Raw genomic sequence first — 25,132 nt, 5'->3', positions numbered from 1 at the left:
CAGCCGGGGTCCAGGCCCACTGTGGAGGCAGCTGTGCCCAGGGCCAGGGTTGAGAGAAGGGAAAGAGCCAACTTTTAGAATTCACCGGGCTGGGCTGGAGCTCTGGTGTTGTCAGGTCTTTCTTTCTTCTCTCTCATTCTTTCCCCTCTTTGGGGTCAGTATTTCTGGGAGTTCCCTAGGTAGAGGAAGAAACACCACAGATGCCGTGAGCAGGTGGCCCCTCCCTTACATCCTTCTCTTTCATCTCCAGCCCAAAAGGAATGAATTTTTCCTTTGGATTGGGCTTTGAAAACAGATCCACACGGGCAATCAAGAGATCAAGTTCCTGAACCTACTTTCTGCAGCCACCAAATGGAATTAGAACCCAGGCATGGCTCCGATCAATTACTTTGCTTTCAAACATCAAACAAAACTAACAACCAACTCTTAAAAATCCTTCTGAGTCATCCGTACGTACAGCCCTGCTCCAGGCTCTGGGAATGCTCTGGTGGTGTGCTTCAGGACCACCAAAGAGAACTGGGGTGGCACTGGCACGGGTGGCGAAAAGGGCCCATCAAGCAAAATGGGACTGGCATGCAAGAAGGGAACCTGAGGTGAAGAGTCGCTATTGGGCTGGAGTCCTGCAAGAGAATGCATAGGAGGCTTCTGAGATTTCATTCTACATGTGTTTTTCTTTTTCTTTTGTTTTCTTTTTTTTTTTTTTTTTTCAGACAAATAAGGAGCTCAGAGTCGGGCAAGGGTGGGATGATGCTCTTTGATGCCAAAGCACCTTTGACCTGCCAGGCAGAGGGGCCTTTGCTGGTGGTCTTTCTTGACTCATTCCAGAGAGGTAGGTTGTGGGAAGAAAGCAGTGTTTGGGGGAAGGGAGAAGAAATATTGTTTTGCAGCTAAGGATGTGAACAAAATCCACCCTCCTTGACACTCCAACTAAAGAAGAACTTCTCCATAGGAGTAGCAGGCCCAAAGGGAGAGAATGACCCAAATTTATGCTAGGAGCAAACAAGGGAGGAAGTGAACTAGACCTCAGCCAGCCTCCCAAGAGAAAGATGCTGCTGCCTGGGATGGCTTTGTACTGAGGAGCCCCAGAGCCCATTAGTAAGCTGCAGCCTTTGGTATTTGACTCATGCCAGTTGTAGGAGCTTGGACCTGTTTAGGGAGAGAAAAATTAAAACATTTTTTTTTTCAAAGGAAGTGGATTCAAATTTTAGAATTCAGTATTGCTTCCGGAGGAGTCCTTAGGTGGGGTTGTTCTCTATTTCAAGATGTTGGCAGTCGCTGGCTCTCTGATAGGATGCTCTTCAGAGCTTTTTAGGACATTGACTTGGGAGATGCAGTCCTTTCACTGTGCAAATGGAGAGACCAAGGCCAAAGGCTGACGCTGACCGGGCATTGGCCAATACTCCCAACCAAGGGCCTGGGGCAGCTGGTGTAGTTCTTGAGCTCGATGACGGGGAGGCCTAGCAGTCCTCTTGCAAGCTCTGTGGGTAGGTATTGTGTCCTGAACACACCTGGAACATTCCTTCTGAGCCGCTGTCGTCATTTCAGAATGGACAGGGCAGGGCTAGAGCCTGGCACCATCTCTAGAAGTTTGTCCCAACTTCAACCTCGTTGTCTCTAGGTCTTCTCTGGTAGTTTGCAGATTTCCTTGTTGGTTGTGTCTCTCTTGTAAAAAGTAAAATATTTACAGAAGCTTAACCTATAAAGCAGATAATCACAGAGCCACTGTGGGGAAGGAGAGGCCATCCCAGAACTTACTTCTCCCCCTCCTCTCAGGGTGTCCATTCCCTGTGGTGCTTCTCTAGAACCCACTACTCTCCTGAACAGAGGTGTAAGCTGTGGGTGGTGTGGGCCCGTGTTGGAGGATGAGTTTCTTCTATACATCTGTTTGCACTATCTTGATCTTGGTTTCAGAAAATTAAAATAGTAATTTTAGTCCTCATCCTTTTTATTCCTAAAGCAAATATTTACTGTTGAAAATCTGCAACACAGAAAAAACTGCACGCAAGGCTCGACCTTCTATAATCCCACCCCCAAAGACAGTACCCTTGTTTCCTCAGCAGAGTGCCTCCCCCACTCCTGCAGGATCTCTTCTTTGAAATATTTTTTGGGCCAGGCACGGTGGCACACACCTGTAATCCCAGTTTCTTGGGAGGCCGAGGCAGGAGGACCGCAAGTTCAAGGCCAGCCTGGGCAATTTAGCAAGGGCCTGTCTCAACATAAAAAGGGCCTGGCTTGGGGCTTATTGATAAAGCACTTGCCTGGCAGGTTTGAGGACCAGGGTTCAATCCCCAGCTCCACAAGTAAAAAAAAAAGAAAAAGAAATAAAACTAGATTTGGAGGTTGGGGATGTAACTCAGTGGTAGAGCACTTGCCTTGCATGCATGAGCCTGGTTTCAGTCCCCACAGCTCTAGAACAATCTTGATTTTCATTTATTGCTAAAGATTACTACAGACTTGCTAGGCACAGTGGCACACACCTGTAATCCCAGCAACCCGGGAGGCTGAGGCAGAAGGATTGCAAGTTCAAGGCCAGCCTCAACAATTTAGTGAGGCCCTAAACAACTTAGTGAGGCCCTGTCTCAAAATGGAAAAGAAAAAAAGAAAAAAAAAGCTGGGAATGTGGCTCAGTGGTTAATCAATTCGGGTTCAATCCAAGATTACTGTAGACTTCCACATACACATAACTGATTGAATAAATATGTCTATTCTGTTTCAAAATCCCACTAAAATGAAAGCAAAGAAAAAAAAATATTTAATCCTTTGGAAAACAGAGAAGTAAGTGATAGAGGAGGCTGTGTGGAGGGTAGCAGGTGGGTGAGACACTGAGCAGAGAGTGTTGGCCTGGGTGGTGGGAGCCAGCTGATGGGCCCTCAGGACCAGCAAGGGTTCCCAAAGGCAGGCAGCAGGGAGGGCTGGAAGCAGGAAGGGGGTGGATCAGAGAACAGACCCTGCCCCAAGCTCACAGAGCCAAGCCCGGGGCTCTGTGCTCCACCCAGGCAGAAAACAGCATTTCCTGCAGGCGGGTGAGTGGCTCAGACCCAGCTTGACACAGAGGGGCTGCGAGGGCAGCAGCTGAGGCCCGGGGAGACCTCACACTGGGAGAAGGGTAACCTGGAGGTTCGCACACTGAACGGGAGAACATGGCCTTCTGGCTGACACCAGCCTTCAGGCAGGGCTTTGAAGAGCTTCCCTCTCAGGAAACCTCACCAAAAAAAATGGCCCTCAGATACTGGCTTTGAAGGGGAGCCTGTTGATTCGCTGGTTCATTACTTTATCACTTCACAGTGAATCCTACGAAGTGACCAGCCCCCACCTGTGCACAGTAGGTTTACACTGGGTGGATAAGGATCGTCCCACCCAGGCTGAGACCTCTGCCATGGCAAAGGAGAGACCCGGGGAAACAGAAGAAAAGGAGCCCTAAGTCAAACATGGTTGTTAAAAAAAAATTATTAATAATAATAATAATAGGCACCCTGATAAAATAAACTCTTGCTGGGTATTTTATAACTATGATAACAGAAGTAAAAATTTCAACAGAAGAGTTGAAAGAGAAAAATTTCCAGAAAGGAGAATAGAAAGCCTTGAAACATGGAAAACAGGAGAGAAGAGAAGGAAATTAGAGAGTCAGTGTAGGAGGCCCAACATTCATCTCACAGGAGGCCAAGGAAAAAGAAGGGAGGGAAATGGAGGAAGGGAAGTTATGCAGCAACAACTCCTAGAACCAGAGGTGTTGCTGCATTAAAGAGGATCTCTGAGCAGGACCCAGCAATAAAAGGCCCACAGTATGAGACATCATTGTGAATTCTCCAAACTCCAGAGATAATCTTGGCAGGGTGCTGGGCTCCTGTGGTCCCAGAGACTTGGGAGGCTGAGGCAGGAGGATCACTGGAGCCAGGGAGTTCAAGGCCAGCCTGGGCAACATAGTGAGACCCTTTCTCAAAAAACAAAATGAAACAAAAATCCTCCAGAGATAGAATTAAAGTCACCAGAAGAAAGAAAGAAAGCCACATACCAATCAAAGAACAGAATGGCCCTGGACTTTTTCAAAAGCAAAAGCAACACTAAAAGCTACAAGAAAATGGATAGATGTTTCAAATTTCCAAGGAAAATGAATTCCCAACCCAGAATTCTTTCGTCATTATTTAAGTGAAATAGTACATCAGACACATGTTTTTAGATGTGAATTTTCTTTTCTTTTGGTGCCTGTGTCGGGGGTGGGGTTGATTCTGGGGACTGAATCCAGGGGTGCTCTACCTCTGAGCCACATGCCCAGGCCTTTTTTATTTTATTTTTGAGACAAGGTCCCACTAAGTTTCCCAGGCTGACCTCGAACTTGCAATCCTCCTGCCTCGGCCTCCTGAGTTGCTGGATTATGAGTGTGCACCACTGTGCCCAGTTAGATGTGAATTTTTCAAAAATTTCATCCCTCTTTGCACCTCTTTGCAAGAAAGCCCCTGGGAGATGTTCTCCACTAACACGCTGCAAGGCTGAGATCCTGGCGCAGAAGTACCAGGGGTACCAACTAACCCCAGTGTCAGTAGCAATAGCAGCAGTTTTGCCATCAGACATGATTCTGCACAGCAGTGTTCACACAGAGCCCCACAGTTGTATTTATCTTCTTGTTGAATTTCCTGTTTTTCCTGGAGTTAGCAGTTGTCTCATCTTTGTATTTGCTTTCTCTTCAAGGTACTAATCGTGAATTCTTCCTCATATTCTTTTTTTTTTTTGGTACCAGGGATTGAACTCAGGGGCTTTAGACCACTGAGCCATCCCCCGCCCCATTTTGTGTTTTATTTAGAGACAGGGTCTCATGGAGTTGCTTAGCGCCTTGCCATTGCTGAGGCTGGCTTTGAACTCCCAGCCCTCCTGTCTCAGCCTCCCAAGTCGCCACTACTCCCGGCTCTTCCTCATACTCTTCAACAAGATTGTAGAACTTCTTGCAATGCAGCAGGTATTTCGTAATCTGTAAGCTCCTTCCCTGCTTAATGAAAATCAACTTTTGCTTATGTTTATCCAGGACTGGGGATTGGACCCAGTGACACTGTTCCACTGAGCTATATCCCAATACTTTTTTTTTTTTTTTTTTTTTTAATTTTGAGACAGGATCCCCGTGTATTGGTGAGGCTGGCCTCAAACTTGTGATCCTCCTGCCTTAGCCTCCCCAGTAGCCGAGATGACAGGCATGCACCACTGTGCCCAGCTGTTACCGTTAGTTCTTGGTTGCAAACAGAGAAACTGGCTCTGGGCTGGGGTGCAGCTCAGTGGTAGAGCACTTGCCTCGTGTGCATGAGGCCCTAGAACCACAAAACCCAATCAAAAGGGCCTGGGTTTAAGAATAATGGTGCATCTAGCCTAAACGTGTATCTCTTGGGGCCCCTGGACTATTTATTTCTCCTGACTTGTACCTTCAGGTCAAGAGTTTGGTAAGGACAGCAGACCCACAGCCTGCTGGGACATGGGCTCCTCGGCTTGTTGAGGCAGAGGGTTTGGGTGTCTTGGGCTTGGAGGGCTCAGTTCTTCCCCTGCCTGCCCCGGCCTGGGCTTTGTCTCCTCTCCTGCTTCATCCTGGGCCTTTCCTCCACTTCTCTCCCTGCAGCCAAAGCTGTCTCCCTTGTTGCCTGAAACCTTCCTGTGGCTCCCGCTGCAGTTCTAGCAAACCCTGGATCCTGGCTGTGGCACCAGAGCCCCAGCAACGGCCCTCGAGTCATCTCCGGTTGCCACCACCTGCCTCAGGGCCTCGGTACTCCTATCCCGCTGCCCGGAACCCTGTGGTCACTCTCATGTCGTGGGTCTTTGCTCTCTCATCAGGGCCTCGACTGTTCAGTGCACCCTCCCCTGAGGACCGGCCCCGGCCCGGCCTCCCTCTATCACATTCCAGCTGTGGCGCTCTCTGAAATCATCTTGTTTATTCATTTGCTTCCTTTTAACTTTTTGTCTGTTTCTATTAGACTAAAACTTCCCTGGAGCAGGGGTGGTGCCCATCCCGTCCCTACTGGGCACCTAGAAGGGACTCAAAGAAATGCCTGCTGAGTAACCGAGCCAAGGACCAGGGCCTCCCCGAGCCGCGGTTCCCGGGTCTCCAGGAGGCTGTGGTGGTCGAAGGGACTTTGGGCTTTTCGTGGTAGACAGAGCCAGATGGCAGTTTCTGGAACCTCCTTCCTGGCGAGTGTCCAGGAGCTCTGCTGGGAAGCGGGCCCTCTGGTGAGGCAACGTCCGACCCTGAAGTGCCCACTCACTTGCCCACATGGGTTGGGCAATGGGAAAAGTGCCAAATTCAGAATTCTCCATGGGGGAGAGGCTGCAATCAGCCCACTGGTAAGAAGGGCGTTTTGAGGCTGAACGTCCGCCCGGGTCAAGGAGGCCAGCCCAGACTGCGCTCGCTCAGCGTGGTGCAACAGGCCGCCCCTGCGGTCATCGGTCATCGTCACCTACCTCACAAGCGCCTCTGCAGGGTATCCTCTCTCTTTTGTTGAGGTGGCTGCTGGTCTTGCATCCTCCCAGGCTGGGGTGGGCTAGACACCTGGACGGTGTGCTTAACGGCCTTCTCGAGGTTTCTGTGACGGAGGCCCCTTTTCTCAGGTTAGGTGGGTTGTGCCTTTTGGCTCTGGTATCCAGAAGGGAGATGACACCTTGTCACTGGGCTCAGACTTGTAGGCATAACTCCTGCTCTGGAGCAGCTCATGGCGACTCCTTAGGAGGGAGCGTGGCACACATCACCTGGGTTCCCTCAGAGAGATGTTCATCACGCAGATGGGCAGGACACCGCTTCACCTCTGTCCCTCGCTGCCTTCCCCTGTGCCCGGAGTGACTCCTGTGTTCCCCTGGAAAGCCATTCCCCAGGACGTGTGATTGCAGGTCCCAAAGTGCATCTTTACAATTGGCAGAGGCTGGGCAGTGCTGCCTGGTCAGTGAGGGCCAGTGAGGGCCAGTGTGAAGCAGTGGAGTCCACCAGACTGGGACGGTGCCGGCCCAGGGCCCTGGCAGAGGTTTGAGAGGAAGGAAGGGATCCCTCGGGCATCCTGGGCTCAGCCAGGCCCCCAGCCAGCGGGGCCATCGGCCTAGGGGACCAGTGAATGTTGCAGCTTCATCTGGAGGGGGATCTTCAGCCGTGGGTGTGCCCTACCTGCCTCCCTCAGCAGTCACAGAAGCCTTCCTGCTGCTGGCCGTGAGCCCGTGTGCCACAGTGTGTGCCTTACAGTGTGTGGAACTCCTCTGCTGCCTGCTTAGGGCCCAGGTCAGACCCCAGATGTCCCTTGGCCTTGGGCTAGAGAAAGAGCAGCCAGCGGAACCACTCCAGAACCCGGAAGGGAGGACGGGCTCTCCTGCGATGGAGACCCACAAGTCATGGCTCTGCTGTCCCCAGCTGCCTTTGAGGACTGAGTGGCCGAGAGGTGGGAGGAACTGGGCCCATGCCCTGCTGCTTCCCGGCCGCTTCCTTAGAGCCGGGCGTGGACAGAGCAGCCTGCTCGAGGGGGCAGAGGCGGGGTGGAGGGGTTGCTCGGGCTCCATCGGGGGAGGATGCCACCTCGCCCCTGGGGTGCTCCTGGCCTTCACTGACCCTCTGTCTAGGCCGTCTCTCCTGTCCCCATGGCTCCCCATCTGTCACCTGCCGGCCCCAGGTATATCTCTTTGACCCCACAGATGGCTCCCTGGGCCCTGGACGGGGGCACTTGGCCTTTGGTTGTCCTCACTGGTGTCAGTCAGCAGCTGGGATTCCATGGGTCCGGGAGGGACGGCCTGCTGCCACACCCCCAGGGCCTACTCTCCTCTGCTTCCCTGGGCAGGCAGTGCCCACAGCCCTGCAGTCTCCAGGCCCAGACCTGCGGCCAGCCTTGCCTCCTCCCATCTGAACCCCGTCCTCTGGGGAGCGTGCTGGACTCCCTTGCTGTCCAGTGCTGGCTCAGGAACCGTCACCTTGCTTCTCCCCAGTCCCTCGGCAGCGCTGCCAGTGGCTTTGTCACATCCCATCATTGCTCTGCCTAAAACCCTCCCGAGCCGCCCATCCCACTTAGAGCAGAAACCCAGGTGCTGACCCGTTCTCCGGGTTGTGCAGCACCTAGTCCCTGCTGACCTTGTCCCCCGTCTCCACCACGTCTCCCCTCCACTCTCTGGCCCTCTCTCCAGGTCCTCTCCTTGGGGGCATTTCCCAGCCTCCTACAGGTGGTGCCCCTGCCCCCAGCTCCTCTCCAGGACAGTGCCACATGGCTCTGTCCTCCCCTGCCCTGGTGCCACGTGTGGCCACCCTGATTCCTTGCTTGTGTCACCCTGCAGGATGTGAGCTCCTTCAGGGCCTACACCACCCTATTTCCAGCTCCTCCTGCAATTCCTAGCACTTAATCCGGCTCCAAAATACGAGTGGAATTAAGGAATGATTCTCAGAGTGAGTGACATGCAAAATAAAAGTCCAGCAAGGCATGAGCCAGGTAGGAGATGAGACGGCCCAAAATAGCCACGAGTCTTGAATTCAGTCAGGAATGTTCCCGGACAGGCTGACAGGACGCGGCTTCCGGTGGAAGTACCTGGAGGGCTGGCAGCGAGCTCAGTGACGTGGCCAGCAAGGAAGTTTCCTGGGGGCGAGGGAGGGGGACACGGCACACTTTAAGACTATGCAGGAGCTTGGTACCTGGAACCTTCTCCTGCAGTGTGTCCCTGAAGGCCTCTCTCCGGCCACACATCGCCGCTACCTTTCCATGTTCTCATTACAACCCTGTTTCCAGACCCTTTGGGCAGAGTCTGGAATTCTGAGCTAACCAGAGGCTCTGGATGGGGTCCTCCATCAGTGATGGTGGTCAGGGGCACTGTCTGTGCGCCTCTAGATGGCAGTACAGAAGACATAGGTTGGTCACAGAGGCAGGTTGGCTTCTGAGGAAGGAACTTTCTGAACACTAGAAGCTTCCCGAAAGGAAACATGCGGCTGCCCTCATGGAAAGAGACTGCAAGTGGCAGAAAACCAGCTGAGACTGCTCTGGAGAGAGAAGCCAGAAAGGAAGAAGGAAAGGCCGAGCTGCAGGCATGGCTGGATCCAGGGAATCAGTGACATCCTTGGGCCCAGATTTGTGTTCCCCGTCTCCACTTTTTCTCTGTGTCCCTCTCTTCTCAGGTTCTGCCCCTGAGGGCAGCAGATGGTTCCTAGAAGCTCTGGGTCAATATTCTGTCTTTTTTATCCCAGAAGGAAGTCTTGACACCAAAACCCAGTCACCTGACTCGGTAGTCACATGCCCATCCTGGGATTGTTGGAGCCTGGAGGGAACATCCAGGGATGGGTTGAGGCTGAGTTCCATTCCCATATCCCATCCAACCCCTGGCGAGGGGAACTCTGATTTCTGATTGGCCTGTGTCCCATGCCTTCTTAGTGGCCAGGGGTGAGGTCAGCCCATCTGAGCCGCATGGACCAAGGGTGTGTGGCACATGTGAAAAGTCTCCAGCACCCAGCAGCCCCTCAGGCCCTCTTGCTCGCTGTGGTAACTCCGCTGCCAACATGGACAAGCGGTTCTGCCTGTGTCGGTCTCCCTGTGGTTGACATCACGGGCACCTGTTTTTGGTTCCTGGGCTTCTTTGGCTTCTTTGGCTCAGTCTCCTGCCTGTGAGATTCTTGACCTTGTGACGTAGGTGTGCATTTACAGGTTATTCACCCTCACCGCTATATCACATTCCCCTGGGAAAGCCTAGCCACGGTTTATTTCTCCACCCTTCTGCTGATGTGGGCTTGAGAAGTTTCCAGGTCGGGCCTGTCGTGAGCAGTGACGGCGTAATCACTCTCGCGTGTCTCTGGCGCGTTTCTGTTGACGGGTGGATGCACTGGTCCCAGGCACACTGTGTTCAGCTTTAGTAGGTCCTGCCGTTGGCAATCTTGGGCAGTTCTGAAGTCCCTGGATTTGCTGGCATCTCTGTGCCTTCATAATGGAGAGTGATGGGTCTGGGCTTTGTCCAGAGCCGAGGGTTGGGGCTCGTTGGCTGATGTAATCTGGGTCCTGGGCCCAGAGAGAGGGAAGGATCTGGCTTTCTCCTGTCGTGTCTCCTGGTCACTCGCTGGCATTTGGTGATCTCCTGTGCACACCCTTGAGGGTCTTTCACTGTTTCGCTTTCTGTGGAATTACTGCTCTGCCACCCAGCTGGGGAGGTATGGTTGACGGCTTCACTTCCAGAGCGCTGAGGGCAGGAGAGCTGGGGGTGCGTTTTCTCAGAACCCAGGCCTTTGTCTCCGGGGAGACATCTTGGCCTCACCAGATTAGGTGACAAATGTACCCCTGACGTCCCCCACTTGGCAAAGTACATTTAGCCCCGTAGATAGATTCTCCAGGATTCCTGATTATCCCCCAGGTTTTGAATAAAAAAGGAAGGCTTTGGCCTGGCCATTCTCAGAAAGAGGAACCCCAAGTAGGATGTGGTTTCACAATCAAAGGAAGTGGCTGCCAGCAGTGGTGGCCTGGGAGGACAAGGCGAGGTACAGGTCCCACTGCTCAGAGCCACTTCTGCATCCAGCGAGGGAGGCACTGCCACCCAGAGAACAGCACTCTTAACGTAAACATGTCCATAGCTGGGCACGGCGACATGTGCTTGTCATCTTGGCTTCTCAGGAGGCTGAGGCAGGAGGATCACAAGTTCAAGTTACCAGCCTGGGTAACATAACGAAGCCCTCTTTCAAAACAAACAAACAAAAAAACCTGAACATCCTTTCAACTACTTTTTTTTGGGAGGAGATGGGGGAACTGGGAATTGAATCCGGGGGTCTTAACCACTGAGCCACATCCCCAGCCCGTTTTTATATTTTATTTAGAGACAGGGTCTCACTGAGTTGCTTAGGGCCTTGCTGAGGCTGATTTTGAACTCACAACCTCCTGCTTCAGCCTGCCTAGCCACTGGGATTACAGGCGTGTGCCACTGTGCCCAGCTCTTTCAACTACTTTCAAAATTTATTTAAATATAGGAGATTGTGACCTTACGGTAGGCAGGGAAGTTTGATTGAATTGTTCCTTCCTTTTTTGAGTGTGGTGCTGGGGATAGAACCCAGGGTCTTCTGCATGCCAAGTATCTCTACCACTGAGCTACCTCCCCCAGCTCAGAAGTCTTTTTTAAAAAATAAAAATCATAAAACATATAGAGACTGATATATTTGAATGCATTGACTGCATTTCATTCATCAAAAAGAGACCATATTGGGCTGGGATTGTGGCTCAAAGAGACCATATTGGGCTGGGATTGTGGCTCAAAGAGACCATATTGGGCTGGGATTGTGGCTCAGCGGTAGAGCGCTCGCCTAGCACGGGCAGGATTTGGGTTCCATCCTCAGCACAACGTAAAAATAAAAGCATTGTGTTGTGTCCATCTACACCTAAAAATAAATATATTTTTTTAAACAAGAGACCATAAACAAGGAGAAAAGAGACTCAGAGTAGGAAGAAAACATTTCCAAATTATTTAATCCACAAGGAAATGGAATGTAGAACATATAAAGAGATTTTTTTTTAAATATCTTTATTTACTTATTTATTTTTTTTTTTTTTAAAGAGAGACATAGGTAGAGGGAGAGAGAGAATTTTTTTTTAATATTTATTTTTTAGTTATCGGCAGGCACAACATCTTTGTTTGTATGTGGTGTTGAGGATCGAACCCGGGCCGCACGCATGCCAGGCGAGCGCGCTACTGCTTGAGCCACATCCCCAGCCATATAAAGAGATTTTATAAACTATCAAGAAAAAGATAATAACCCACAGAACACAAGCCACGGTCACCAGCAGGCTCTCTGCTGAAGCTCAACATTTTGTGAATGATCAGGGAAAAGCAATTTGAGCAACGTAAATCCATTTCATACCCATCAGATTGGCAAAAAACAGTAAGTTTGACAGTAGCAAGTGCTGAGGGAGATTTGGAGATCAAGCACAAGCTCATGATGGGCAGGACCACCTTGAGGACAACCCGGGGTGTTTGCTCAAGTGAGCGACGCAGCTCAGAGGTTTCACCACGTATGACTCTCGGGCACTGGAAATGTAGATAGTGTGGTTGAGGAATGAGCTTTAAAAGGTTCCATTTGGTTGGGACACAGCTCAGTGGTAGAGCACTTGTCTCATGTGCACAAGGACCTGGGTTCCATCCCTAGAATTGCACCAAACTCCCCACCAAAAAATTTTTTTATTTAATTTACATTAATCAAAATTTATAAATTGATATATTATTCATTTCCTGGAAAAGTTTTAAGTGTTTGGAACAACCTGGGTCTGTGAACCTACTTTTTACCTGAAAATAGTGTGAAATTTATCAGTGGACAAAGTATTTCTTGTGCTGTTTGTGTGGCTGTGCTGGGGATGGAACATGCTAGAAAGGGCTCTGCCCCTGAGCTACACCCTGTCCAAGATCAGGTATTTCTTCTCTCTTTTTTTTTTCTGTGGGGCTGGAGACCCATCCAGGGCCTGGTGCATGTGAGGCAAGCACTCTACCCACTGAGCTAAACCCCCAGCCCTAGACCAGTTATTTCTGATGAAAATCTAAAACTGAAATGACAAAAACAAGAAAAAAGAAAAAGAAATGGCAATGAACTAAGTATAAATTATACACCAACTTTAAAAAAATATTTAAAAAATACATGGAATAGCTTTAGTAATTTTTTCCTTTCTGTGTTGATTTCTTGTCAAAATGACGATCTTTTGGATGCATTGATTGGGCTAAATTAAATGCATTCTGAAATTTAATTTTACCTGTCGTTTCCCTTTTTAATGTGGCTACTGTTAACTTGGACATCAGGTACGGGGTTCCCATACTTCTCTTGGATGGGGTTCATCTCTGCTCTGTTCTCCTGGGCACCCTAGGACCCCAGTGCAGGAATATTCATTGTTGCCTTGTTTCTAATAACCAAGGAAAATAGAAACAAACCTTCAGATTCATCAACCAGACTAGGGTAAACACATAGTGCTTGCTTTACACAGTTAAACACCTAGCTCAGCTGCATGTGTCCAGCCACATGATTGTATCTAGGGAACAAAATTGAGTGACCAAAGCAGGATACAGAAGATTCACTATTCCCTGAAGTTTTAAGGCATACAAAAAATGTCAGGAATTCTTTGTGGATACATATTAGCATAATAAAAGTATAAAAACCCCATGGAGGTTATAAACAGATTCCAGGTGGTGGTGACCTGGAGGGGGAAGCTGGAGGTGTGAGGAAGGAAGGGGTATGAAAGACCCAGTTTGTCATAGTGTTTTGTTATTTAAGTGCATGGGGGGGGGGTAAGGTTGGGGGGTAAGGTTAGTATGATCCAGATATTTCAACAAATCATTAGATGGCCAGGGCTGTTTGTAACCCATTTGGTCTTTGGTTAGAAAGTTTCAAAGAACTTTGGGTATGGTGGCTCATGCCTGCAATCCCAGCTACTGCAGGGGCTGAGGCAGGAGGATCACAAGTTCAAGCCCAGCTTCAGCAACTTGGTAAGACCCCCCCCCTCAAAATAAAAAAATGAAAACGATTAAAAGGACTGGGGGTGCAGCTCAGTAGTGGAGTGCCCCTGGGCTCATTTCCCGGCACACACACAAAACGAGTTTTTATGAACCGCAGGCTTTGGCCTTTCTCAAGTCCTGAGGTGTCCACTCAGCCACCCTGTCTTGTCCTGTCCCTGCAAGTTGGTGGCCACGATAGGGTCTCCCAGATGGGTAAATTCCTGAGGGAAAATTATTTGGTCTGGGGCTGTTGGCCTGCTGTGAGGAAGGCAGATGTGTCCACGGGGTGAGAGGCAGCTGAGCCCAGTGACCTGGGACGGTAGGAGTCACAGCTCCACGGGCAGGTGGGGTCCTGTGGGAGGGAGCTCTGTGAGCCCACAGGAAAGCACTCAGTCCTGAGCCTCCCGCCGCCCAAGGTCCGGACATTGTTCTCGAAGGACTGCCCTGCGCACCTGGGGTGGCTCACTCTGCCTTTGCTTCTCCTTCAGGTCACCTGGCCACAGAGAAGTGACAAAGCAGAATGCCCCCTGGGGTCGACTGCCCCATGGAATTCTGGACCAAGGAGGAGAACCAGAGTGTGGTGGTCGACTTCCTGCTGCCCACAGGGGTCTACCTGAACTTCCCTGTGTCCCGCAATGCCAACCTCAGCACCATCAAGCAGGTACCGCGGGGTCTTCCATCAGCCCCGGGAACTCAGAAAGACGGACAGAGGTGTCATTCTCAGACTTGGGATCCTCAGAGGCAAAGTTTGAAAGATATAGTGTCCGAGAATTTTTTAAAAACGTGGTTAAACTCCACTTCCCTTCTGAATTAGCTTTCCTGCAACAGTTCCCTCCCTAGTTCCTACAGGGCCAGCTACTAGCCTAGGTCCCTGCGAAGCCTCCAGGGCTGGAGGGAACTTCAAAAGTTTGACCCACTTTATACTGTCTCCTTAGTGACCACAATCTGCCCATGGCCACTCGAGAGCCTTGCAGGGCTTTGCCTTTAGACTGTTGCCGTGGTAGTGCACATCAGCCTTGGAAAGGTTCTAGTTCATTGAATAAGTTTCAGGATGAATTACTGAGTCAAAGCATTGGATATATGGATGCTGTTTGGTAGATACTGACCTGTGACTTTCAAAGGGTTTGTGCCACTTACAAACTCAGATTTAATGGGTCATGCCTTGCTTGGACTGCCAGAGGGCAAGAACCTATTTCAGAATTTTAAAAGCCATCATTGAGAGCAGGAAAAAAAATAATGATAGATGCAATGAACTATACTTGAGGGATTTTTATTTATTTTATTTTATTTTTTACTTCCTGGAAGATTTCTCTTTCTTTCTTCCTTCCTTTTCTAGCCAGGTGCGGTGCTGCACATCTGTAATCCTAGTGGCTCAGGAAGCTGAGACAGGATAAGCACAAGTTCAAAGCCAGCCTCAGTAATTTAGCGAGGTCCTGAAAAACTAAGTGCAACCCTGTCTCTAAATAAAATACAAAAAAGGGCTGGGGATGTGGCTCAGTGGCTAAGTGTCCCTGGGTTCAATCCCCAGTACCAAAACAATGATGATAATAATAATAATGATAATAATAAAAAATGACCCATTAAAATTTTGGAAAATAAGAAGGAAGAGACCTACCTGGGACCCAGCCATAGACAACAATCATAGGCAATACTTCAGCCATTTCTTCTTTTCTATCTTTAGTGTTGTTTTATGTGAAACTTCTGATCATGAACTTTCATGTCTTTTTTTCCGAGGGAGTATAGTAACAAATTGTTTATGTTATAAACTTCTATAAATATCATTATAAAGTTCATTTTTTTCGGCTTTCAGAACTACACACAGTGTGATTAAAGTTCGAACGCTACAGTAACAGATGTCACACCTGTCCCTGGGGTCCCACCTCTCACTTTGGTGTGGTTTTGATTTCTTCATGTTTTTATTGATTTGAGGCTGGCAGGCTCTATGTTATCTGTCCCAGTGGCTCAACTCTGTCATTGCTCAAGGCCACCATCGCCTTGGTGGGGTGAAAGCAGCCCTAGGTAATGTGTGCACGGTGGGCATGGCTGTGTGTCAGTAACCGGGCGGCCTACTAGATAAGCCCTGAACACTGTAGGTGCCTAGTCCTGGTCTATGTTAATCAGTATGTTTATGATGGTTGTTTTTATGGCCTGGGCTAGAATTACATTTCTGTCCGACAACGTGAAGTTTCGAGAATTGACGTATGTGGACCCCTCTGTACAGGTCTCCTGGGCTGTGTCACGGCCTGTGCCCTCTATTGCATGACAGACCACCATGAGCAGTTCCACACTGTGGTGATGGTGGGCTCTTCCCTGTGTCCCCGGCTGTGCTGGGCTGGGGTGGTGACGGCCCTTCAAGGCTGCCTCACCCCAGGGCGCACACTGGCAGCCTCACCCAGCACCGCCCTTGGAGAGTTTCAAGTTTTGGTCCCTGGGTTGTGTTAAGTTTTTCTGAATTAGTTTCCAACATTTGAAAAGCAGGTTGCTGAGCCCCCAAAGGTCCTGTCTCTGTGGGTAGTCTAGGGTGGGCCCTGTGCCCTGTGGGGGAGTTGGGGATGCTCCTCCCCAGATCTCAGCACATCGCCCCCTTCACAGAGCACAGGGACAGGAGGCCTGCTTACCAGCCCATAGGTCCAAAGGGCCAAAGGGTCGGAGGAGGCCATGCCCTTGAGGTCTCCCTTGGCCCTCATGCAGGGTGGGATCCCCCGGCCTGTCTGCCTCCCATCAGCTGCCATGGCTGGGTGCTGACCATGACTGTCCCCCCAGGTGCTGTGGCACCGTGCCCAGTATGAGCCGCTCTTCCACATGCTCAGCGACCCCGAGGCCTACGTGTTCACCTGCGTCAACCAGACCGCGGAGCAGCAGGAGCTGGAGGACGAGCAGCGGCGGCTCTGCGACGTCCAGCCCTTCCTGCCGGTGCTGCGCCTGGTGGCCCGCGAGGGCGACCGTGTGAAGAAGCTCATCAACTCGCAGATCAGCCTCCTCATCGGGAAAGGTAGGGCACACCTGCACGGCCGCGGGCCACTCAGGCTGGCCCCACTGCCCCCGCGCTGAGCCGCTCCTGCCCTCAGGCCTCCACGAGTTCGACTCCCTGCGCGACCCCGAGGTGAATGACTTCCGCGCCAAGATGCGCCAGTTCTGCGAGGAGGCGGCGGCCCGCCGGCAGCAGCTGGGCTGGGAGGCCTGGCTGCAGTACAGCTTTCCCCTGCAGCTGGAGCCCTCCGCCAGGAGCCTGGGGGCCGGCAACGCCTCGCGAGTCCCCAGCCGGGCCCTGCTGGTCAATGTCAAGTTCGAGGGCAGCGAGGTGAGCCCGTAGCTCTGGAGTCCTAGGGAGGCTGGCCCCACCGCAGCGGCGGGGCTGCTGTGCCCGTGAGGACCCTCCACTGTGAAACTCCCCAGTCCCCCAGGCCCCCAGTTCCTCTCCTCTGACCTGCATCAGATGGCATTTGCCAGGGATGCGAGGGGTGCAGCTGAGCAGCCCAGGAGGCAAGCTTGCAAGGCCAGTCGACCAAATGGAGTGGCCATCAGTCCCTTAATTCACGGGACAAGTATTTCCTGGGTGTCTGCTGTGCCTTCATCAGTGAACACCCAGGCCCTGCCCTTGTGGGGCTCACCCCTGGGGACACCCAATAAGGGCAGACAGGTGGCCTTGCCCATCTACCCCAGAAGCCCAGGACCTGAAAGCAGCAGGCCAACCCTCCCTCCTCCCGCCAGGAGAGCTTCACCTTCCAGGTGTCCACCAAGGACATGCCCCTAGCACTGATGGCCTGCGCCCTCCGCAAGAAGGCCACCGTGTTCCGGCAGCTCCTGGTGGAGCAGCCCGAGGACTACACGCTGCAGGTGAACGGGCGGCACGAGTACCTCTACGGCAGCTACCCGCTCTGCCAGTTCCAGGTGAGGCCTGCAAGGAGCCCTCTGCCCTCGGGGCTCCCTAACGCCCTAGACAGGGCCAGGGTAGGAGTGGGAGACTCGGCCGGGAGCCCAGCAGCTCAGACAGGGCTAGAGAGGAGAGGAGCAGGGCTTGAATCCCAACTCACCCCCATGGCCGCTGAGAGGCTGTGGCCACGTAGTGGGAGGGAGAGAGGGTCCAGGGAATGGGCATGCCACCCATTGGCAGCTCACCCTGTGTCCCTGTCCCAGTACATCTGCAGCTGCATGCACAGCGGACTGACCCCTCACCTGACCATGGTGCACTCCTCCTCCATCCTTGCCATGCGCGACGAGCAGAGCAACCCCGCCCCCCAGGTCCAGAAACCACGCACCAAACCTCCCCCCATTCCCGTGAAGAAGGTGAGATGGCGTCTTCCTCTTCCTTCCCCTCTGTCTCTTCCTCCCACCTGTTGGCCAACCCTAGAGCTTCTTGGGCAGCACCCGGACCCGCTGTAGATCTAGGGGACTTTGGATAGTCCAGTCCTTGGCGCCTTGAGCTGACACCCAGGGTTGGGTCCTGCCTGAGCTGCTGGGCTCCCGGGCTGCCTTCTTCTCTGCAGCTCTCGGGAGGCGGGGCCCTGAGCACCTTCGTGGCAGATTTTCTGGTAAAGGATGGCCTTGGGGACAAGTGTCTGAGCCTTGCTGCAAACCTTCACTCTCTCTCCCTCCCGCTACGTGGCCACAGCCTTTCAGCAGCCATGGGAGTGAGCTGGGATTCAAGCCCTGCTCCTCTCCTCTCTAGCCCTCCTCTGTGTCCCTGTGGTCACTGGAGCAGCCTTTCTGCATCGACCTGATCCAGGGCAGCAAAGTCAATGCTGATGAGCGGATGAAGGTAGGGGCTCGGGGACCAGGTGAGGGAGTGGGTGTTTTTTGCACAAACAAGGTGGTTGTGGCCTGGAGGGGCAGCAGAGGAAGAAGAGTGGGAGGGTGTCACACGAAAGCCACCTGACCACATTACCCAACATCCCTGCCTGGAGTCACTGTGAACCGCTTCAAAACAGGAAGAGGGGAGGGGAGCAGGCCAGCAGGCCAGGGAGGCCGATTCGATTCGTGGAAACCTGGGCCAAGCAACTTCTGGGTATTTGACTTTGGTGGAGGTTGTGGAATCAGGCTCAGCCCAGGGAAGTAGGGTGCCCAGGTGGAGAGGTGTGTGGCACTGGAGGAGTTGGGCCGAGGTCCTTCCAGGGGGTACCCACCCAGGGGTGCCCAGAGCCTGGGGGTGCTGAGCTCCTGTGGGTTTGGGGGGACAATGCCCTGTTGTCTCTTCAAAGCACTTTCACAGCTCCCCTGCCCTCAGAACCACCTGCAGAGGTGGATTTATTGTCCCACCTCTGGGATGTGATGCCGGCCTAGGTCCACCGAGTGTAGGGTGTCTTGCCTGGGTCACTTTTTGTTGGCATAATTTTACAAGATGGGAGGGCTGTGTGTCTGCGGGAGTCATGGAGGACTGGGTGGGAGGGGCTCTTGGGATGGGCTAGTGGGGTGGAACTGGAGCGGGTGCATCGGGAACTGGTCAGGCGGTCTTACGAGCCACCTGGGGCTCAGAAGATGCTGGGGCAGGAAGGGAGCAGGAGGGTGTTAGAACCCTGGAACTCTTTGGCGCCCTGAGTGGGCCCACAGAGCCGGGGCGCTGAGACTGGCTTGCCCCATGGCCACTGTCTCACTGAGCTGCCGGCCTTCACTCTGCTGACCACCCTCCATGCAGGAAGTAGATTTGGACCCCCGTGTAAACGGGGACCTTCAAGGGGAGGGTTGGAACTTTAGAGGGGACGGGGCCTCGCCCCCTCACCGGCGCCTGGCGCCCCTTCCCCAGCTGGTGGTGCAGGCCGGGCTCTTCCACGGCAACGAGATGCTGTGCAAGACGGTGTCCAGCTCGGAGGTGAGCGTGTGCTCAGAGCCTGTGTGGAGGCAGCGCCTGGAGTTCGACATCAACGTCTGCGACCTGCCGCGCATGGCCCGGCTCTGCTTTGCGCTCTACGCGGTGGTGGAGAAGGCCAAGAAGGCGCGCTCCACCAAGAAGAAGTCCAAGAAGGCGGTGGGTCAGCAGGCTGGGAGGGGCCCAGGCCTCAGACACCCTGTGCAGCCCCTTGCTGGGGCCTCTTGCCACCCAGCTCCATGGGCAGGCACCCTGAGGACAGGGGTCCTGGGAGGGCCTGGGGACCCCCGCCTCCCTGCCCATCCTAGTCTGGCTCCCTGCCTTGCCTGAGTGACAGTCTATGACAACCCGACTTGAAATCTCTGGCCCAGCCCTGTGGCCCTTAGGGGTTCTGGAGGCAGCTCCCTGGGTGGAAGGACCAATAGTGTTCTCAGGGGGACAGAAAGGCCTGCGTCCGGGGCTGCCTGGGGAAGGGATGTGACTGGGCCCCAAGTCACTAGGCCCAGGATGTGACTTGCCCTGCCACCTGGGCCTGGTGTGACTGACTCGGGTTTCTCTGGAAGCCGCGTGAGACGTAGGCAGCAGGGAAGGGGTTTAGCTGGGAGACCTTTGATGGGGTCTGCTTGGCCTGGAGGCTGGTTCCATTCTGCCGATGAGCAGGAGGAGCTCGTGTGCATGGCTGGCCCTGACCCGTGGTCTCCTTCCCCAGGACTGCCCCATCGCCTGGGCCAACCTCATGCTGTTCGACTACAAGGACCAGCTCAAGACTGGGGAGCGCTGCCTCTACATGTGGCCCTCTGTCCCAGGTGGGCCCAGACCCAGCAGGGAGAGGCTTCCAGAGGGTGAGGGTCCCAGAACTGGTTCCCCTACAACTACATCTGTCCCTGCCTTCAGATGAGAAAGGAGAGCTGCTGAACCCCACGGGCAGCGTGCGCAGCAATCCCAACACAGAAAGTGCTGCCACCCTGGTCATCTGCCTGCCCGAGGTGGCCCCCCACCCTGTGTACTACCCTGCCCTGGAGAAGGTCAGTGAGGCCCTTCCTGGAAGCTGAGGGCTGACCAGGAGCTTTCCTGGAGCTCCTCAGAGGGGGTCCCTGGCCGCCCCAGGCTTTGCCCACTCCTGGGACCTGGGTCATCATGCTGATTTGGGGGCTTCCAGGAGCTATTTAGCCCACCAGGGGACATTGGTGATGTCTGGTGACATTTTGATGTCACAGCCAATGGGAGAGGTGCTCCTGGCATGTGACAGGCCGAGGCTGGGATGCTGCTGAATGCCCTGCGGTGTGCAGGAGGGTTCCCACCAGCAAGAGTGGTCGGCAGCAGTGCTGAGGCACGGACACCCTGCCTGGAGCCCTGCCAGGGCCGGCCCAGGCCTGGGAGCTCACAGCAGGGCCACTTGTTGCAGATCCTGGAGCTGGGGCGTCACGGGGAGCGTGGGCGTGCCACTGAGGAGGAGGTGAGCTGGGGTCCTGGCGGGGCCTGGAGCCAGGGACCGGGCTGGAGGCCTCACCCTGCCTGCGCCCCTTAGCAGCTGCAGCTGCGGGAAATCCTGGAGCGGCGGGGGTCGGGGGAGCTATACGAGCACGAGAAGGACCTGGTGTGGAAGATGCGCCATGAAGTGCAGGAGCGCTTCCCGGAGGCGCTGGCCCGCCTGCTGCTCGTCACCAAGTGGAACAAGCACGAGGATGTGGCCCAGGTGGGCGGAGAGGGGCACGGGGGCAGAGCTGGGGGTCGAGGGATAGCAGCGGGCCGCCCACCCCTGACCGCAAAGCGCCCTGCAGATGCTCTACCTGCTGTGCTCCTGGCCCGAGCTGCCCGTCCTGAGTGCCCTGGAGCTGCTGGACTTCAGCTTCCCCGACTGCCACGTGGGCTCCTTCGCCATCAGGTCCCTGCGGAAACTGACGTGAGTCCCAGCCAGGCACTGGGGCCCTCGGGCTGCCTGCTCCTCACCGAGACAGCTCACCCTGGCAACCTGGAAGTGGGTGCTGGGTGGGGAGGAGCCTGGTCTTGCTCCAGCCTAGGCTGGCCTCCCCTCCTTTCCGGCCACCTGCCCACTGCAGACCTCTGTCCTGAGTTTCAGAGCCACAGGCCCAACCCGCCTGCCTCCCCTGCAGGGACGACGAGCTTTTCCAGTACTTACTGCAGCTGGTGCAGGTCCTCAAGTATGAGTCCTACCTGGACTGCGAGCTGACCAAATTCTTGCTGGACCGGGCCCTGGCCAACCGCAAGATCGGCCACTTCCTCTTCTGGCATCTCCGGTAGCTGGATGCACCCCCTCTGGCTCCTTGGGAACCTAGGGGATGAGTGTCCTCGGGATGAGTGTCCTCCTGACCTCATGTTTCCTGGGCTGGGGAGGGGCTATGTGTCCCTCCTGGCCATGCTCAGGCCTGTCTTGTCCCTCCAGCTCTGAGATGCATGTGCCGTCAGTGGCCTTGCGCTTTGGCCTCATCATGGAGGCCTACTGCAGAGGCAGCACCCACCACATGAAAGTGCTGATGAAGCAGGTGAGGCTCAGAGCGCCTGAGCCCCAGATGGGCTCCCGTTCCAGGCAGGGCCAGCCCTGGCCCCTTCACCATCACCCGATCACCCTCCTGGTTCTGGCTCCGGCTCATGCACACTGCTGCTATTCCACTCTGCCCACCAGGGGGAAGCACTCAGTAAGCTGAAGGCACTGAATGACTTTGTGAAGGTGAGCTCTCAGAAGACCACCAAGCCCCAAACCAAGGAGCTCATGCACTTGTGCATGCGCCAGGAGACCTACCTGGAGGCCCTCTCACACCTGCAGTCCCCACTGGACCCCAGCACACTTCTGGCAGAAGTCTGGTGAGCCCCAAGCCCGGCCCCAAGCGAAGCCAGCCCCCCAAGTCCCCCTTCCCTGCCTGGACCCCCAGCCTGCTGAGGCCAACATCGCCCTCTGCTGGCAGTGTGGAGCAGTGCACCTTTATGGACTCCAAGATGAAACCTTTATGGATCATGTACAGCAGCGAGGAGGCGGGCAGCGCTGGCAGCGTGGGCATCATCTTTAAGAATGGGGATGGTGAGCCAGGCTGGGCAGGGGACATGCTGAGGCCTTGGCCTGCCCACCCAGGCCTGTACTACCCTGCGGGAGGGTCCCAAGGGGTACCCTGAGAAGACAGAGCTCAGGGACTCTGAGCATTGCAGGGGTGGATAGCCCACCAGGAACTCCCGCCCTTCCTCCTGGCCCCTGCAGACCTCCGCCAGGACATGCTGACTCTGCAGATGATCCAGCTCATGGACGTCCTGTGGAAGCAGGAGGGCCTGGACCTAAGGTGGGGGCCTCTGACAGTCACCTGTTTGGGCCTGTATCAGGCCTCACAGCCTGTGCCTCTGGAGGGGTCCCTGGTCTAAACCATCACCACCGTGTCAGCAGGGAGAGGGGCTGCTCTCAGAAGAGCAGGGAGCTGGGCAGGGTGGCTCAGGCCTGTAATCCCAGCACCTCGGGAGGCTGAGGCAGGAGGATTGCGAGTTCAAAGCCAGCCTCAGCAATGGCAAGGCGCTGAGCCACTCGGTGAGACCCCGTCTCTAAATAAAATACAAAATAGGACTGGGGATGTGGCTCAGTGACAGAGCACCCCTGAGTTTGGGTCCTAATACAAAAAAAAAAAAAAAAAAGAAAGAAAAAAAAAGAACAAAACAGAGCAGGGAGGGGGTAAGCAGCTGGAGGAGGGTGGGCAAGGCCATTCCTGGTGCTCAGCTCCCATTTCCTGCCCTTGCTTGGGGAGCAGTGGCACCTTCTTCCAAGCCCTCTGGCTCATTCTCTTCAGAGCAAACATGAGCCCAGCCAAGATGCGGTGTCAGTGCTGTGTCCCCCAGGCACCTTCCCCAGGGCCCCATGCCTTCCTCCTCCTCCTCAGGAACTGGACGGCTGGGTCCCCTGCAGTTTTGTTGGGTCCAGCAGCACCAGAGACGGCCCTTGAGCACAGTGTCTGCCTGTCTCTCCTCTCACACGCTAGGATGACCCCCTACGGCTGCCTTCCCACTGGCGACCGCACAGGGCTCATCGAGGTGGTGCTGCACTCGGACACCATTGCCAACATCCAGCTGAACAAGAGCAACATGGCCGCCACGGCCGCCTTCAACAAGGATGCCCTGCTCAACTGGCTCAAGTCCAAGAACCCTGGGTAGGTCTCAGGCCCCAGGTGGAGGCTTGCTCCTTTCTGAGAGGTGAGCGAAGGCCCGTGGCAGTCTCCATGGCTGCTTGGCTCAGCTGAGGCCTGGCCCACCTCTGGGCTGGGTTGGGGGAAGGTCACTACCCTCCGTGTCCGTTTTTGATTGCTCTGCGCTGCTATTCAAAGCTGTGGGCCTAAAACAGTCACCGTGTGTGGTCAGTCACAAACCTGCAGCTTGAGTGGGTTCTGCTGAGTGGTTCTGCTCGGGTTTGAAGTGGCTGGTGCTAGCTTCCAGGGCTTTGCCTGAGCCCAGAGAATCTCCCAAGACCCCAGTCACATGCCTAGGGACCTGGCTGTGCCCCTTCCTGTGGCCTCTCCTCATTTAACACATCAAATTCGGCTCCTTTGCATGGGAGTAGTGTGGGAGGAGGGAGTAACTTCAAGCTGGGCAGGTGACCTATGCTCTGGAATACTGTCTTCTGTGTTCTGTTGATTAAAGCAAGTCACAAGGCCGGACTCAAGGGGAGGGCATCAGAAGGAGCCACTCCATGGTGTGGTCATGATTTTCAACCTTCCCTACCCAGAGAGGCCCTAGATCGAGCCATTGAGGAGTTCACTCTCTCCTGTGCCGGCTACTGTGTGGCCACCTACGTGTTGGGCATCGGCGATCGGCACAGTGACAACATCATGATCCGTGAGAGTGGGCAGGTAAGGGGCACTGTGGGCATCTGCCAGGTAGGCCTGTCCTCCAGCCTAGCCCACTGGTCACTCTGCCCTGCACATGGCTCCCAGAAGAGTGCCCCAAGCCCTCCTGGCTTCCTGTTCCCAGAGCCTGGCTTTGTGACACCTATTCGATCTGTGCCCTTCCCTCCTCTCAGCTCTTCCACATTGACTTTGGCCACTTTCTGGGGAATTTCAAGACCAAGTTTGGAATCAACCGTGAGCGAGTCCCGTTCATCCTCACCTACGACTTTGTCCACGTGATTCAGCAGGGCAAGACTAGTAATAGTGAGAAGTTTGAAAGGTGAGGGTGCCCAGGGCCCCAGTGAGGGGACAGTTCCCAGCCAGCGGCAGGAACCCTCAGCCTAACTTCTGGTCTCCACCCTGGGGATGCTGCCTTATTGTCAGGTGCACCCCCAATCCCAGAGCACCCTCTTGGGCAGTGCAGGGAGGAGGTCCGTGGGTGGTGTAGGAGGCCCGTGGGTGGTGTAGGAGGCCTGGGCAGGGGCATTAGTTAGAGGAACTGGGTACATCCATGACCAAAGGCAGACACTCAGGGGCAATTGCTTTTGGATGCAGACCAGCTGCTGGCATTGGGCTGGGCGTGGCTGGGAGGACCCAGGCCTCACCTGCTGCCCTCTCCCCTGCAGGTTCCGGGGCTACTGTGAGCGGGCCTACACCATCCTGCGGCGCCATGGGCTCCTCTTCCTTCACCTCTTTGCTCTGATGCGGGCAGCAGGCCTGCCTGAGCTCAGCTGCTCCAAAGACATCCAGTATTTGAAGGTATGCCAGCCCAGGGCCACACCAGGCAGGAGGCTAGGGTCACTGTGCACCTCCCAAGTCCTGCCCAAGCAGTTCAGGGAAGTCCACCTACAAGCCGTCCCGGACCCAGAAGAACAGCCTAGTGGGAAGTGGCAGAGCGATGAGCTCCCGGGCCTAGTCCTGCCCAGTTGCAGGTTCCTTCTAGGTTTAGAAGACGCTTTTCCTTCCTGTGCCTTCGTTGGTGAGGCAGGGTGGGCGGGGGTGAAGGCTGGCTGCACACTATAGGGCG

The 25,132-nt window shown here is 54.4% G+C and overlaps 1 protein-coding gene across 4 annotated transcripts in view; it reads left to right on the top strand.

Annotated features, from left to right (window-relative positions):
- The window catches only part of Pik3cd (phosphatidylinositol-4,5-bisphosphate 3-kinase catalytic subunit delta), a 46,474-nt gene that overhangs the window by 18,945 nt on the left and 2,397 nt on the right, over positions 1-25,132 (top strand). Inside the window, exons 2-23 of one of the 4 annotated variants that reach the window (XM_076863382.2) lie at positions 711-829; positions 13,917-14,089; positions 16,192-16,420; positions 16,497-16,729; positions 17,140-17,319; positions 17,566-17,715; positions 18,098-18,187; positions 19,169-19,390; positions 19,941-20,037; positions 20,126-20,256; positions 20,637-20,687; positions 20,760-20,927; positions 21,013-21,134; positions 21,346-21,489; positions 21,636-21,735; positions 21,876-22,054; positions 22,156-22,268; positions 22,443-22,521; positions 23,206-23,373; positions 23,946-24,069; positions 24,240-24,385; positions 24,732-24,864. In XM_076863382.2, the coding sequence (XP_076719497.1) occupies positions 13,949-14,089; positions 16,192-16,420; positions 16,497-16,729; positions 17,140-17,319; positions 17,566-17,715; positions 18,098-18,187; positions 19,169-19,390; positions 19,941-20,037; positions 20,126-20,256; positions 20,637-20,687; positions 20,760-20,927; positions 21,013-21,134; positions 21,346-21,489; positions 21,636-21,735; positions 21,876-22,054; positions 22,156-22,268; positions 22,443-22,521; positions 23,206-23,373; positions 23,946-24,069; positions 24,240-24,385; positions 24,732-24,864 (3,000 nt within the window). In that variant the 5' untranslated portion in view covers positions 711-829; positions 13,917-13,948. Of the gene's footprint in view, positions 1-710; positions 830-4,926; positions 4,952-13,916; positions 14,090-16,191; positions 16,421-16,496; positions 16,730-17,139; positions 17,320-17,565; positions 17,716-18,097; positions 18,188-19,168; positions 19,391-19,940; positions 20,038-20,125; positions 20,257-20,636; positions 20,688-20,759; positions 20,928-21,012; positions 21,135-21,345; positions 21,490-21,635; positions 21,736-21,875; positions 22,055-22,155; positions 22,269-22,442; positions 22,522-23,205; positions 23,374-23,945; positions 24,070-24,239; positions 24,386-24,731; positions 24,865-25,132 lie in introns of those variants that run through there. The other 3 variants (XM_076863383.2, XM_076863384.2, XM_076863380.2) reach the window with 3 other exon arrangements.

This window comes from Callospermophilus lateralis, chromosome 7, assembly GCF_048772815.1.
Source record: "Callospermophilus lateralis isolate mCalLat2 chromosome 7, mCalLat2.hap1, whole genome shotgun sequence".
In the NCBI taxonomy this organism is placed as follows: Eukaryota; Metazoa; Chordata; class Mammalia; order Rodentia; family Sciuridae; genus Callospermophilus; species Callospermophilus lateralis.
Note: the sequence above shows the minus strand (reverse complement) of the source record. Positions and strands in the feature narration are given on the sequence as shown.